Source organism: Carlito syrichta, unplaced genomic scaffold (assembly GCF_000164805.1).
Source record: "Carlito syrichta isolate Samal-C Ts95f unplaced genomic scaffold, Tarsius_syrichta-2.0.1 Scaffold312159, whole genome shotgun sequence".
NCBI lineage: Eukaryota > Metazoa > Chordata > Mammalia > Primates > Tarsiidae > Carlito > Carlito syrichta.
In genome coordinates this window covers 454635-469976 of record NW_007256255.1, presented here as the reverse complement: position 1 = coordinate 469976, position 15342 = coordinate 454635, and the positions used below count along the sequence as shown (strand labels likewise).

Below are 15342 nucleotides of genomic sequence, written 5' to 3'. Positions count from 1 at the left end.
AGGCAATCCACTCACCTCAGCCTCCCAAAGGCGCGGGATAACAGACTGAGCCACCAAGCCTGGCTTCAAGGGTTATTTTAAACATAAAGTAAAATAAACCTACCCTGGAATCCCATTCAACTCTGTGTATTCTCTTATTCCACTGAGGACATGTGACTGGTGACTTCCTGGCCCATCTCCTCCTCCAAAGAATCAGCAGTTTTTCTCTTCCTCTCTAGCAACTGTGATGAGGCTTCCTTCTGGCATCATCTATCAGTCTCCTCAGGCTTTTCACTCTCTATCCCACGCCTAAAAGCTGGTATTGCCCAGGCTCCAAATGTTGTCTTTGATTATAGTATCTTCAACTTGAGTCTTTGATTACTTTCCATTATCTTTGCAAAATGATAGCAACAACTGCCATTTATTAAATTCCTACAGGTGTCAATCCCTTAGGTGTTAACTCACTTAATCCTCATACCAGCCAAGCAAGGTATATATCATCTCATCCATTTTACAGATGAAAACAAATGCAAGGTCGCGGAGTCAGTAATAACAGGAATTACCCCCTTTATCAAATGTTTACTCATTGGCAAGCATTATTCTACGGACTTTACATGTATTAACATATTTAATCCTTTCCTCATAAAATAAGTATTCTCTTATTTTTCCTATTTCACACAAAATAAAACTTAATTACACATAAGCTACATAATTCACCTGAATTGACAATAATTATGAATTAAATGGCAGAGCTGGATTTGGACGCAGTGCTGACTTCAAAACCTAGTAATTTCCCCTCTAAATTTCACTGTCTATCACACTTTCCACAACCACCTATGTTAGTACTGGAGATCTCTATTAATGATGCCTAAATCATTAATACTAGAATATGAACAACAAGGTTCTTTGGCATATAAAGAAATAAAGACTTAACGCACAGCCACCATTTGCCTTTCATTCATTACCTTTATTAGGCTCTTTTCATCAATCTTGTAGTAGTCTTCAAGTTTTTTCTCAACAAGCTGTGCAAGCTTACTGGCATTGTCTAGAGGTTTACTAGAAAAGAAAAGAATGTTTAAACCACTGTCTTTCAGGACACACTTTACAATGAAGTTGAATTCTAAAATTAATCAAATGATTTATTTGTAAAATGGTTAAAATTTTAATGAAAAATATACAAATGTAAATCTTATCATATGTGCTTCAGATTTTTTAATAAGAAGGACATAAAACAGTACATGTAAACTTACAGTTCCCTTATTTCCCTCCCAAGCCCTGGTCCTCTCCCATGCCACAATCCCAACAGGCCAAGGCAACCACTATCACGAGTTTCACATATATTCCTCCAGTCATTTCTCTTTATGTGTATGCATGTGTGTATATGAGACCAAGATGTATATACATATATTTTAGTCAGGGTCTCATTTTAGAAGACAATGATATACAACATTTTTGATTCTGAGACAGGATCTCACTCTATTGCCCAGGCTGGAGTGCTGTGGCATGATCAGAGTTTACTGCAGCCTCGACCTCCTGAGCTCATGTGATCCTTCCACCTAAGCCTCCTGAGAAGCTGGGACTACGCCACACTCAGCTAATTAAAAAAAAAAAAATTGTAGAGATGAGGTCTTGCTATGTTGCCTAGGCTGGGGGATCAATCCATGCTGTCTTATCAGATTTATTCATTTTATCTCCTCTCTTGCATTCCATATGATTACTGAATCTATATGAATTCTATTTTCATATGAATAAACTCTATTTTCATAGCTATATATTCATTTTCCTAAAGATGGACATTTGGGTCCTTCTCAATTGTATACTACTACAAACAACACTGTAACAAACATTTGTACCTCTATCTCCATGTACATGTTTCTCTAGGAATATTACATTCAAGGTATAAACTGCTGGGTCACAGGACATGTATATTTTCAACTTTTCTAGATATTACCAAACTGTTCTCCAAGTTAATTGACCAATTATCCCACTAGCAGTGTGAGACGTCCCCATATGCTCTCTAACACAAGTCAACTTTTCAATATAGTTTTTTGCATACAATCTTGTATGAATGGTAGCTGTAATCCCAGCACTTTGGGCGGCCAAGGCAGAAGAATTGTTTGAGCCCAGGAGGAGGCCAGCCTGGGCAACACAGTGAGAACTCATCTCTACCAAAAAATAAAGAAAATCAGCTGGGCATGGCGGCACATGTCTGTCATCCCAGCTACTGGGGAGACTGAGGTGGGAGGATCACTTGAGCCCAGGAGACTGAGGCTGCAGTCAGTGTGATCACGTCACTGCACTCCAGCCTGGGCACTAGAGTGAGACCCTGTCTCAAAAATAAATAAATAAAAATCTTGTATACCATTGTCTTCTAAAATGATAACCTCATACTCTAAATTGTAACTTCATAACCAGTGGGGTTAGTGTAATTTCCAAATCTACAAGAAAAATCTTGGAAAAGGCTCTTCAACTAGCACACCAACCTCAAAAATGGGAGGTCTCATTGCAAGGGCATCAAGGTGTCAAAGAATCTTTAGGTTTTAAACCTTAAAAAATAAATAAAGTTGCATCTGTAAATAGTAATTTGTTGCACTTTTTGTAAAATATTCTCAAAAGGAAATAACTTCATGCTGAACTTACACTTTAAGAGTCTATAAAGCAGCTGGGTGCAGCAGCTCACTCTGACCCCAGCACTCTGAGAGGCTGAGGCGGGAGGACTGCTTGAGCCCAGGAGTTTGAGACCAGCCTGGGCAACACAGTGAAACCCTGTCTCTATAATAAATCAAAAAAATTAGCTGGGGGTGGTAGTATGCCTGTAGTCCCAACTACTCAGGAGGCTGAGGCAGAAAGATTGCCTGGGCCCAGGAGGTCGAGTTGCAGTGAGCCATAATGATGCCACTGCACTCTAGCCTGGGCGACAGAGTGAGACTCCAACTAAAAAAAAAGAAGCCCATAAAGTGTAAAGAAACATTATGCGAAAGAATAGGTAGACGTTTAAAAGACAGGGTTATTATTTATTAGAGTAACTCAAAGCACATCCCTATGTGAGTTTTTAAATCATAAATGTGCTGTTTACTCATTTCCTTGAACAGAAACAATCATCAACAGCAGAAGACTGAACAGTAACTCAGCTCTAGCCACCAGGCCCAGAGTGTCATCAGCACCTCACTTTCAAGAACAAGAATGCTTCTAACACCCACATGTAAGCAGAGCGCTTGTTTGCTAATATCTGAATTAAGATTTACTATACTTTTTTCCTAGTAACTGATAAGTGAAATTTTTAAATGGTAAGTTAAGAGTAATGTGAATCCTATATGAATTTGCAAATAAACAATTCAGTCAACTAACTTGACACATGCTAATGTGCATATTAAAGAACCTCTTAAAAGAGAAATGAATACTAACATTTATTATTAGTAGTAATGGAGTATATTTATTACTACCAGTTTTAATAGTGCCATCTGTTATTTTGAGTGTTTTACCGCTATTAGTCCGTTTAATTTTAACAACAACCTTGAGGTAGGTACTGTTATCATTCCCATCTCATAGATAAAGAAACAGAGACCAGATGGCCACAGATGTAGTAAGCAGCAGAAATAAAAGTCAAGCTGTCTAGCTACACACAACAATATGGATTGCTCTCAGAAAATAATGATGAGCAAAGAAGTCAAAAACAAAAAATCATGTAATTCCATTTATACCAGTTCAAACTGGCAAAACTAAACTATGTGTTAGAAGCCAAATGGGGGAGGATATGGTGGGGGTGACTGGGAAGGACCTTGAGAGAGGCTCCCAGATACTGGTGATGTTCTATTTTTTGGCTTGGGGTTAGATGGGTATGTTCATTTTGGAATGAATTATCAAGCCACATAGAGCAGGTGCTCAAATAATGCTATTTTGTACGATGCTGTTTCATTATAACATTGAAAATATTTTTTTTAAAAATTGTTTTTAATTTAAAAAATAAAAATGGATTCTGGCCATAGCTGCTGCTTGCATGGAGTTGCACGTCTCCCCATGCCTGCATGGGGTTTTTCCTGATCCTGTGGACTCCTCCCATATTCCAAAAATGCACTCATTAAGTGAATTGGCTCATCTACATGGTCCCAGTGTGCTGGTGTGTGTATCCTGCAAGGGAATGGCATCTTGCCCAGGGTGGCTTCCTGCCTTGCACCCTGAGCTGCCGGGTTGGGCTCTGGCCACCTGTAATCCTGAACTGGAATATCTGGGTAAATAATGATTTTACTTTTTTGTTAATCTTTCTTGAATGTATATATAGTTCATGCTCATTTCAGTGTTTAATATTAGCAGTGTTTTGGGTTTTTATTTAGAAGTTTGGTGATGTTTTGTGACCAGAAAACTTAGCTCTTGTTTATATCAATTATCCTATGGTAAAACTGGTTTTATTGTAAGTCACAGTTTCCGAAACACTATCAGTGACATTAAGTGAGGAAGTACGGTACATATAAGTTATACACTTTACAGCAAACGTCATTTTTTTGAAAAAGCAAATAAATAAGTCAAGGCGTATGGTATGAAAGTTAAACTTTACCTCTTTAAAAAAAAGAAAACTCAAAATTTATTTAGAATGGTCACTGGGATTAAATTCTATAGATACTCAGACTCTATAACAAGTATCCAGAGAATGTGGCCATCTAAATTTGGTGGAAATTTAATGATAAAACATTAACTGCAAGATTGCATTCCCTATATGACAACAAAGATGTTTCCTTCACACAGTCCTTCAACTTAGATGGAAAAACTCTGTCTGGAAATCACACCAATTTTAAGCTCTGAAATTAAATAAAGCAACTATTAGTTCATCTGAAATGTAAACTTTAAGCTTTAAGTCTATATATAGAGCGTGGTATAATTAAACAAGAAAAACAAATTCTGCAAACCAATACACAAAGGCACAGAGACATCACCTACCACTACACTGGACAGCAAACAGAAAGCCCAATAGGCAGACATGGGTGTCCCACCTTTTATATCTCACGCCAGGGTTTTCATCTAGCGTGGCACACACGGTGACTATCTGCTCAGCCAGTGCTTCCATGACAGCCTCTTTCCCATGTGCATTGCCTGGATCTGGACTGTAGCAGTAATAGAACGCATCTGGTACATCAAGAGTGTACACCTACGTTAGGGCAAAAAAAGCACGTCGTCAGTCTGGGGACTTGATTTAAAAATCCATCAAGAAAAAAGCAGTTAGTACTGGGGACATTAAAAAGAAGTACTTGCGCTAACCATGCTGTTTCCTGAAACAACTGTGCCTTTACCTCAATGAAATCTCATCTTTTGTCATCTTGATTCTGTCCTTTATTTCTTTCTCATCCCCTGCTTAGTCTGCCTCTCTGCCTCAGTTGTTGCTTCATACATAGTCTGTACTGTTTGCTTTCATTACCTGTGCAACAGATGAAGCAATCTGGGAAAGTCAAATTAACATAAAGCTCTAACACCTGCCATAAAGAAGTACAGCAGGAAATCAGACATAAATCAAAAATCTTAGCCCAATAAAGAATAACCTAGAACTGTATTAATTAAAATTTTTTAAAGAGACTCTCTGTCCTTTTGGGGCAGCCAACAACCACACTCTTCTTACTTTTCAGTAGACACATCCTAATTCTTTTTGGGAAACGGTGACATATGACCAACTAAAAGAAACTTCCCATGCGCTTACATGTAGCCACGTGACTAAATTTTGGCTAATAAGACATAAATGAAAATCATCGCTTTGTTTTTGTTCTTCCTGCTGCCTTAAATGACGATGCAATAACTTCACAGTCATCTTGGATCCTGAGGGTCATGCCTAGGAGACAAGGACCTGACAACTGCAGAGAACATACCAGCCTGATAGCCTGTTCAAGAAATAAATTTCTATATTGCTTAAGCCACTGAAAATTTAGGTTTTTCTACTATATGTGGTTGAATCCACTCCTAACAGATTGGTTTTTGAAGATGTATACTACTTTGTATCCCTTATACAGAATTCAAATTAGGGTAGGGCATATATCTGGCTCTTTTCACAGAACACTGCCTTGCATTCAGCAGACAAAGTTCACTGAACATGACCTTGATAAATGTTCATTAAGCTTTTGCTCACAGCTCAAAGCACTTAGCAATATTTCATTTATATCTTCATTTGCAAACTGAGAGAAAAAAATATTTTCACTGTAATTTCTCTAAAACAGTTAAACTTATTTAGTAGACCTTCTTACGATATTTATCAAGGAAGTAAATTAAAAGATAAACATGTTAGGGGAAAAACATAGATAGGACCTTAAATAACCACAATACTTTGCACAGACTGTAAGAAGAAAGTTCTCTACACAAGCAAAGACAGGCTATTTCCATCAGCCATCAAATAAGATCTCTACACAAAGCTCTCCTTCAAACACAGCAATTGCAGAATTTTAATAAATTCTGGGGCTAAAACGATATTTCTCTTCTGTGAATCAAGATGTTCTAGAAACGTCTGTAATATTTACTATGCTACTGCTTAAATCCCACATCATTTTAAGAAGTTCATTTTCACCCTACACTTAACTTACATATCATATAAAAGGAATAAGTCTAAAGGTAACTTTTAGGAAATACTTGAATGTTTAAGCAAATATCTTAAAAATTTATAATTTGTATTACAATCTTTCTTTGTCAAAACAGTAATATCTTAAAAGAGAAATCCCTAATCTAGGATCTTTTTAGTCCTTAAAATACTGACTTCACAGTTCCAAACAATAGAAAACGATTCCAGTTCTATAAAATACTAGAATCCAAACACAGAGAACAGATTGCAACAAACTTGAACAACTCACAGGTCACGTCATGTGACCTAGGGCCAGTTTCTTAACCTCTTTGATTTCCTGATCTTTAAAATAGAGATAGAAGCAGGGCTCGGTGGCTCAGCCTGTAACCCCGCACCTTTGGGAGGCTGAGGTGAGTGGATTACCTGAGCCCGCGGGTTCAAGACCCACCTGGGCAACTTGGCAAGACCTCATCACTACAATAAATACAAAATGAGCCGGGTGTGGTAGCGCACGCCTATAGTTCTAGCTACTTGGAAGGCTGAGGCGGAAGGATCGCCAGAGCCCAGCAGGTCGAGGCTGCAAGCGGCCACTGCATTCCAGTCTGGGTGACAGAGTGAGACTCCAACTCAAAAAAAAAAAAAAAATGGAGATAGAAGTACCATCTATTCATACCAATATTATGAGGATTAAATCAACACATTTATGTGCAACACTCAGGAAAGTATCAGATTCTCACAGAACACTACAGCATCATCAGTGTTATTGTCACCATCTTTTTTTTTTTTCATTCTTATTTTTTCTCTCTTTTTTTGAGTTGGCGTCTCACTCTGTTGCCCAGGCTGGAGTACAGTGGCACACTCACAGCCACCGCTGCCTCAGTCTGCTGGGCTCAGACAATCCTTCTGCCTCAGCCTTCCAAGTGGCTGGAACCACAGGCATGTGCCACCACGTCTGGCTAATTTTTAAATTTATTGTACAGATGAGGTCTAGCAATGTTGCTCCGGCTGGTCTTAAACCCCAGGACTCAAGCAATCCTCTCATCTCCACTTCCCAAAGTGCTGGGATTACAGGCCTGAGCCACCGTGCCTGGCTTCATCATCATTATTTTTAATTGAAGGCTTAGTAACTGTTACAAAGGGCAAAACAAATCACCAAAACCCCTTCATTTTATAAATGAAAATACATGGTAATTTACATGTTATATAAAATGTTTATCAATGAACTTTTGTTTAATATCACAAGTGGTCGCAGAAGCCAAATGAAATTTTTTTCTTGATTCATCTAACAAAGACTATGCTCAAAAATTTCTTCATTTCATAACATAGAAGTGTCCTAATGTGACAAATACAGGTCTAGGTGGCAGATATGAAATCTGAGACCAACTTTTCATTATTAACGTCATATTCAATTTGTTGCTCTCGTTCCTCCCTTCATGAATGCGGAATGTTTATACGTAGAGGAGGTTCAAGTTCACCAAATGCATATACAGAACATCTTTAGGCTGTACTTTATGAACAAATAAGCTCATAACTCAATTTGAAAATCCACTATGAACTAAAAATAAAAACAGAAAATACCTGAGACTCATGTGGGATGAAGGAAATATTTATTTCTTTACATCTTCTTATTGACTTGGAGCAAGAAGCCTTAATTTTGTTAAAGAGATGATCAGGGCAAACTGAGAGAAAAAAAATAAAGCATAAGACTCCATCTAAATTTTTCTTCCTTTTGAATAAATGATTCCAACATTTCAAGAACATTTATTTTTTATATATAATTATTGGCTTTCATAAAGTAATTTACTTTAAGGATAGAGATAATGTATAAATATTGTTCTTTGCTTCACAGAACAGATATTTTCTAATCATGGGGCTATAACATAAATTCCATCTTCCCCACTCACAACCTACCATAACCTCAGATATATTTCCTCAGAGACCAGCAAACAGAGCAAACTAACATTATTAGGAAGGAAAGTCGTGTCCAAACTCATGACTTGATATACTGTAGCACTTTCAGAATGTCTTAGAAATTTACAATATTTTTCCAAATCTGTCATTAAGTGATCTACACTGCAACCATCCCATACAAATGGTTAATTTTTCAATGAATTACAGTTTTCTAATATCAAGAAATTCTAAGACTCTAATACTAAGTTTTAGACCTCAGAGCCTGTTTCCCCTTTTGTAAGTGCTCAGTTACATTTGATCGAGGTTTTATGTCTTTTAACATGCTGTTCTTTAGCCTAAAGATTTCTTATGTTAGAAAGGCTGCCCATTCAGTAAATTCTATCAATTCCATAAACATGAAGTTCTGTATGATATGGTTATTTAAATGACAAATACTTATGACATGACATTTTAAAACATGCAAACTACTACTACACATGAGACAGATAAAAATGTATAGGAAAAACAATATAATACTTAAAGTAAGGAACTTCTCACAGCAGAGACCAAGACTTAACTTAGATAAAGGGTATTTTTACTTTGGAATAGAATTATATAACATCAAACAGAGCTGGGCACAGTGGCTCACACCTGTCATCCCAGTACTTTGGGAGGCAGAGGCAAGAGGACTGCCTGAGTCCAGGGGTTCAAGACAAGCCTGGGCAACTTGGAAAGACCTTGTCTTTATAATAAATCAAAAAAAATTAGCTGGGCATGGTGGCGCGTGTCTGTGGTTCCAGCTACTTTGAAGACTGAAGCAGAAAGATCACCTGAACCCAGCAGGTCGAGGCTGTGTGCGCCACTGCACTCCAGCCCAGGTGACAGAGTGAGACTCTGACTCAAAAAAAACCAAAAATCACCAAACAGAATTGTACAGGTTGCTGGACTTCGCTGTGATTCTTTACTTCAGCTGCTGTGCATGTGAACATATGGCATAGTAAGAAAATGGGATCGATTTTCTCCCTGAATATTTCCCAGGTAGCTGTTTTCTTCAATGCCCTCCCAAAAAGGTTTTATTTCTTATAATCAAATCCCCAGTTGAAGTTCTGATTAACATAATTCTTCCTGTCATCAGCATGGAATTTGAGGGACAGCCAGTCTTCTCCACTAACCCCAAATCCCAGTACACCAGCAAAACTGTCTTTAGAAAGTAATCAGGAATGGTTTCTTTGAATTTTCTACTACCTTAACAAGAATTAGGATAAACATAATCTTATATTTTTAGATTCTTTCTAGCCTAATAACAAAAAACGATAAAAAGAAAACCACTGGTATTGAAACAGTGCTATCAAAAGTAGATACTGTAAAACAAATAGGATTCTAAACAATGAAGCAATAACTTTTAAAAAGACTTACAGTCAGTGAAGTATATATATGCTGCTTTATATTTGTTCTCCGACTTACTTGCAAAATCACGTAAGAAACAATCTACAGACTTAAAAAAATTAGAAGTTAATATACATTTTATTAAATACTAAGTTAAATATGCCATCTTTTGAAAAATTATTGACTAATCTTTATTGAAAGACTAAGATTACCGTATTTCATTGACCTTACTGGCTAAAACCTTACTGGCTAAAAGTTTAATTTAGAAACTAATTTTCAGCAGGGGCATGGTGGCTCACGCCTGTAATCCCAGCACCTTGGGAGGCTGAGGCAGGAGGATTGCTTGAGCCCAAGAGTTTGAGACCAGCCTGGGCAACAAAGCTAGACCCCATCTCTATTAAATGTATGAAAATAACAAATCTTTTAAAAGTTTAACAGATAAACTAATTTTTAAGATGCTAAATTTTCTAACCAGCAACAGCTAATAACGTATTAAGTGGTAAGGTAACAAGCAATAAGGTTATATGTGTGGACAGGGTGCTGTTACCGACAATGAAGAGGTCTGGGAAAGCTAAAGGAACACAGAAGACAACTACTGGAAGATAACAGATCAAGGACCGGAAAGCCAACATACCAGAAGGATCATCTACACGGATTACGAAACCACCGAGATTTGACTGGAGAAGCGCTGAAGAGAGTGACACTGAGCAAGGAGCTTAAACTGTCAAGTGATTAGAAAGACCAGAGCGCGGTAGATGACTGCAAGGAGGAGGAATAGCAGGCAGTGTAGTCAGGTAGTATATGCCTCAATGCAGTGGTTTTAGAAAGAAAGAAGGTAACAACTGTCTGGATGCAAAAATAAACGACAAAGAAATTAATTATCAAGAGAACCATCTGATCCTTTCTCTCCTTCTGGAAAACTCCTGCAACTGTATTTCTGTTAGACCACATCTCTTACCTTCTTCCCCATGATTTCCAGAACTTTTTTTTTCCTTTGAGAACTCCATTTGGATCTATTAGGCCACTAATTCCAGTTTCAATAATAATTATCCTCTCCTTCAATTAACTGGGTGCTTTTGTTTGTTTAGAGTTGGAGTCTCACTCTGTCACCCAGGCTGGAGTGCAGTGGCATGATCACGACTCACTGCAGCCTCAACCTCCCAGGCTCAAGCGATCCTCCAGCCTCAGTCTTCTGAGTGGCTGGGGCCACAAGCACACACCACCACCCCTGGCCAATTTGTTTTATTTCTTTGTAGGAACGAGGTCTCACTATGTTGCCCAGGCTGGTCTCGAACTCCTGGGCTCAAGCAGTCCTCCTCCCTTGGCTTCCCAAAGTGTTGGGATTATAGGCGTGAGCCACCACGCCCAGTCTAGAAGGTTTTTTATGTGTTGTAGTAGACTCTCCTTATGTGCACTATATGTCTGCTCAGGCTGTCATTCTTCAAGCAGCTCTGTTTTACTAGATAAGTGTTTTCTTCATTTTACTGAACTTTTTCTCTTTGGCAGCTGGGCCCATGTAGCCATGTGGCTGCTTTTCTTTGTCAACTCACTTGAGGCTTAGGTTTAGCTGATGGAATATCCTAAATAGTGGCAGTTTCACAAAAGGAAAAAGGCAAAGAGATAACTCTTCTCATGGGCAAAACCATCAGAGCAAAGTCAGTAATCACCAGGCCTTCCAGAGACATCCAACCAACCTCTCCCCTAGGGTTCACAGACCTCCTAGAGCAAACTCTTCCTGAAATCTGTCATTTTTGGAGCCTTCTCGGGAACTCTAATGCTGGATTTCCAGACACTTGCCCACTGTGAGGAAGCAAGTCTCACACCAGGTCTCTTCCCTAGTGCTTCCATGAACCCTAAGTCCTCCCCTGCGCCCAGAGGCCCGCACAACCCAGCAGGCAACTGATTCGGGCAGGAAGACAAACTGAAGTTGGCTGTGGCAGACAAGGGAGTCACATGTAGGCACCATCTCCCCAGAATCCTTTGCTCCTTCTGTGAATGTACAATTCTGTATCCTGATTTTGTCACTTAGCATTAAAAATGAACATTTACCTAGGTCATTAAAAATTCCTAGAAATCTTATTTTTAATGGCCATACAGTCTTTCATACTATTATTTATTAATGCTAAACATTTAACTAGATGTATTTATTGCTAGCAACTCAATTTGACCATTAATTTGATTATTTCCTTATGATAAACTCCAAAACATAAGACTTTTTTTAAAGGCTGATATGGGTGGCAAATTAGGCTGTATCACTCTATACCCCCACTAGCAGGATATGGTAGTTTCTGCTCCACTATCCACTGATAGCTAGAATAGCTAGACTGTGACATAGATATTAAATCCCTCTGCCAATGTGCTAGGTGAAAAAAATCCTTTTCACTTGTATTTTTTCCAATCATGAATTTTCTCTTAAGGAATTATATCACAGATAAGATATTAAATGCCATCAGAGCTCACTGTTTGCACCAGCAGCCAATATGTAGAGACTAAAGTGAATATCTGAGTTTTTGTCCTACTGTTTGTTAGAGTTAGAAGTGAAATGAAACAGATTGCCAAATTAACATTCTAGGTAGAAATATGTAAGAGGAAGTATTAAAAAAAAATTGTACAAAATAACACTTTATTTGGCTCTAAATGTTTGGCTTCAAGTATGAGTTAAATTATATAATCAGATTATAAACTAAAGAACTTCCTTTGACATACACTATATATGGGGACCCAAAAGAAGCTTGAATTCATTTATTAAAAATTGGGTATTTATTCTTCTATGTTGAAACTTCAGTCATCTCCAAAGTACTCTCCATATGATGTAAAACCACAATTGAGACAATTTTGCTACTGGTCAAAACAGTTTTTGAACTTGTCAATTTTTCGTGCTTCTGCTGTTTCTGTTTCGCCTCTCCCACATCAGCAAAACATTTCCCTTTGAGGATTTTCTTCAAGGGGAAGCAAAAAAAAGCCACCTGGGCAAGACTGAGTGAACAGGAAGGGTAGGGCACGAGGGTCACGCCATTTCTGGTTAAAAACTGCTGAACACTTAGGGCAGTGTGGGTAGGTGCGCTCATAAATCATCCATCATGAAACGAGCACATGCTTTGAAAGAATCTTCCTCCCAAAATTCGCTGAAGCTGAACACGGCCTCTCATGACACTAGCTGTTACACTGATGCCAACGAGTTCCTAGAACACTCACCTAGCGAGAGAACCCTGTACTACAAAGGGCCCATCCTCAATTGTTTTTTGGGGGACTCCCTTATAAAAATATATGTATACTTTTATACATCCACATACATATATATGTACATATATATATAACAGAGTCACTAAGATAAATAAAAAATTAGTCCAAGACTACTTCTTTTACCTATTTTTCCACTCCCCCAAAATCTATGGTTCAATAGGAACTGCCAGAATCAGAAATTATGCAAAGAAATACTATCATTTAATACAATTAAATTCTGCTTTCAGCCGAGTTCGGTGGCTCAGCCTGTAATCCCGCGCCTTTGGGAGGGTGAGGTGAGTAGATTGCCTGAGCCTGCGGGTTCGAGACCCGTCTGGGCAGGCGAGACCTCATCTCTACAACAAATCAAAAAAAATTAGTCGGGCATGGTAGCGCGCGCCTGTAGTTCCAGCTACTTGGAAGGCTGAGGCGGAAGGATCGCCAGAGTCCAGCAGGCCGAGGCTGCGGTGGCCAGGAGTGGCCACTGCACTCCAGTCTGGGCGACAGTGAGACTCCAACTCAAAAAAAACAAAAAATTCTGCTTTCATACATGGGGGGGAAAGAATTTTTTCATTTATACATTCTCATTGGGAAGAATGCAAAGAAAACAATCTCTTAATATAGAAAAACTTTCCTAAGCAAACTAGTTTATGGCAATATTTTTCTAGTAAAGAATATTTTATTACTTGGAATTTCCTATTAGCACACCATGACAATGGTGAAACTATTGATGAAGCTACTTTTTAAAGACTTGAAATACTCACCTTTGATGTTGGTGTGATAAAATAAAGAGCTTTCATTTGTCTGACAGGTTCACGATTCTTATAAATATTCTCTACAACTAACAAAAAAAAAGAAGTCATTTTATATAACTAAATATGTATATACTTGAAACAATTTTTAAATAAACTTTATAGTACTTTCCACTTAAATAATAGGGAAACATATCTACATATACTGAGTTTAACATTTTCTTTATCTCCTTTGATAAATTTTAAAATACTGAAACTGTGTTTTCCCTGAGGCTAAACCCTTGGCCAAATTGCCTTCTCGTCATGAGGAAAAAAAAGATAAAGCAGTGATTTCACTTTAGGTAGGTCTACCAGCATAAACAATCAACATGCCATAATGAAACCAAGAAAATGCATTATAAACTGGGCATGGTGGCTCAACAACTATAATCTCAGCACTTTGGGAGGCAGAGGTGAAAGGACTGCCTGACAACTTGGCCAGACCTTGTCTCTACAAAAAGTCAAAAAATTAGCCGGGCGTGATGGCACACACCTGTAGTCCCAGCTACTGGAAAACTGAGGTGGAAGGATCACCTGAGCCCAGCAGGTCAAGGCTACGGTGGCCATGAGCATGCCAACGCCCTCCAGCCTGGGTGACAGAGTGAGACTCTGAATTTTTTTTAAAAAGTGAAAATACATTATAAATCAAATATGTATTTCTTTTAAAAAATACACCACTATAACAATAGCAAATATGACACCACATACCAAGCTAAGCACTTTACAGTTATTTATTAAATGACAGAATAAGCCAAGTATTTTACAAAAGAGGAAACTAAGGCTGAAAGAACTTAAGTAACTTAATCACAGTTAGGAAGTCTAACAGAGGAGCTTCTAAACCACATTTGACTCCAGAGCGCAAATTTTTACCTACAATAATATTTTTTAAGTAAACTGCCAATTAACTCTTATTCTTTTAAAACCATATGTTAATATTTATAAAGTATTTTTTCTTTTTTCTTTCTTTTTTTTTGAGTTGGAGTCTCACTCTGTCAGCCAGGCTGGAGTGCAGTGGCATGCACATGGCTACTGCAGCTTTGACCTGCTGGGCTCAGGTGATCCCTCCACCTCAACCTCCCAAGAAGCTGGAATTATAGATGTTTGCCACCACATCTGGCGAATTTTTTGATTTATTGTAGAGATGAGGTCTCACCAAGTTGCCCAAGCTGGTCTTGAACCTCAGGCAATCCTCTCACCTCTGTCTCCCAAAGTGCTGGGATTACAGGCGTGAGCCACTGTGTCCAGCTTACAAAGTATTTTTTCAACAATAAAATATCACTAGAATTTAATCAACTATATTTATATGATCAAAATTAAGAAGTTTATAAAATTACCTGAAAGTGAATAAGAAATAAACTGTCAAATTAGCTATTTAAAGCTACATGTTTTTCTTAAAAACTAATTTAAAGTCCCCTTCTACAAACTCAGCAAACCGTCTTTTAAGACTCATATCAAAGAGCCGAAGAAGAATTAACATTAATGTGACATGAAAGAGTGGCTACCAAAGGACTCTTCTTTTTTTTTTTTTTTTTTTTTTTTTGGGGG

General features: G+C 38.0%; 1 protein-coding gene across 1 annotated transcript in view; it reads right to left on the bottom strand.

Moving 5' to 3' along the window:
* STXBP3 (syntaxin binding protein 3) overlaps positions 1-15342 on the bottom strand; it is a gene marked incomplete at its 5' end in the record, with an annotated part of 48705 nt that overhangs the window by 27405 nt on the left and 5958 nt on the right. Inside the window, 5 exons of the mRNA XM_008069656.1 lie at positions 945-1035; positions 4965-5119; positions 8087-8187; positions 9815-9893; positions 13771-13847. Of these exons, the coding sequence (XP_008067847.1) occupies positions 945-1035; positions 4965-5119; positions 8087-8187; positions 9815-9893; positions 13771-13847 (503 nt within the window). The remainder of the gene's footprint in view (positions 1-944; positions 1036-4964; positions 5120-8086; positions 8188-9814; positions 9894-13770; positions 13848-15342) is intronic.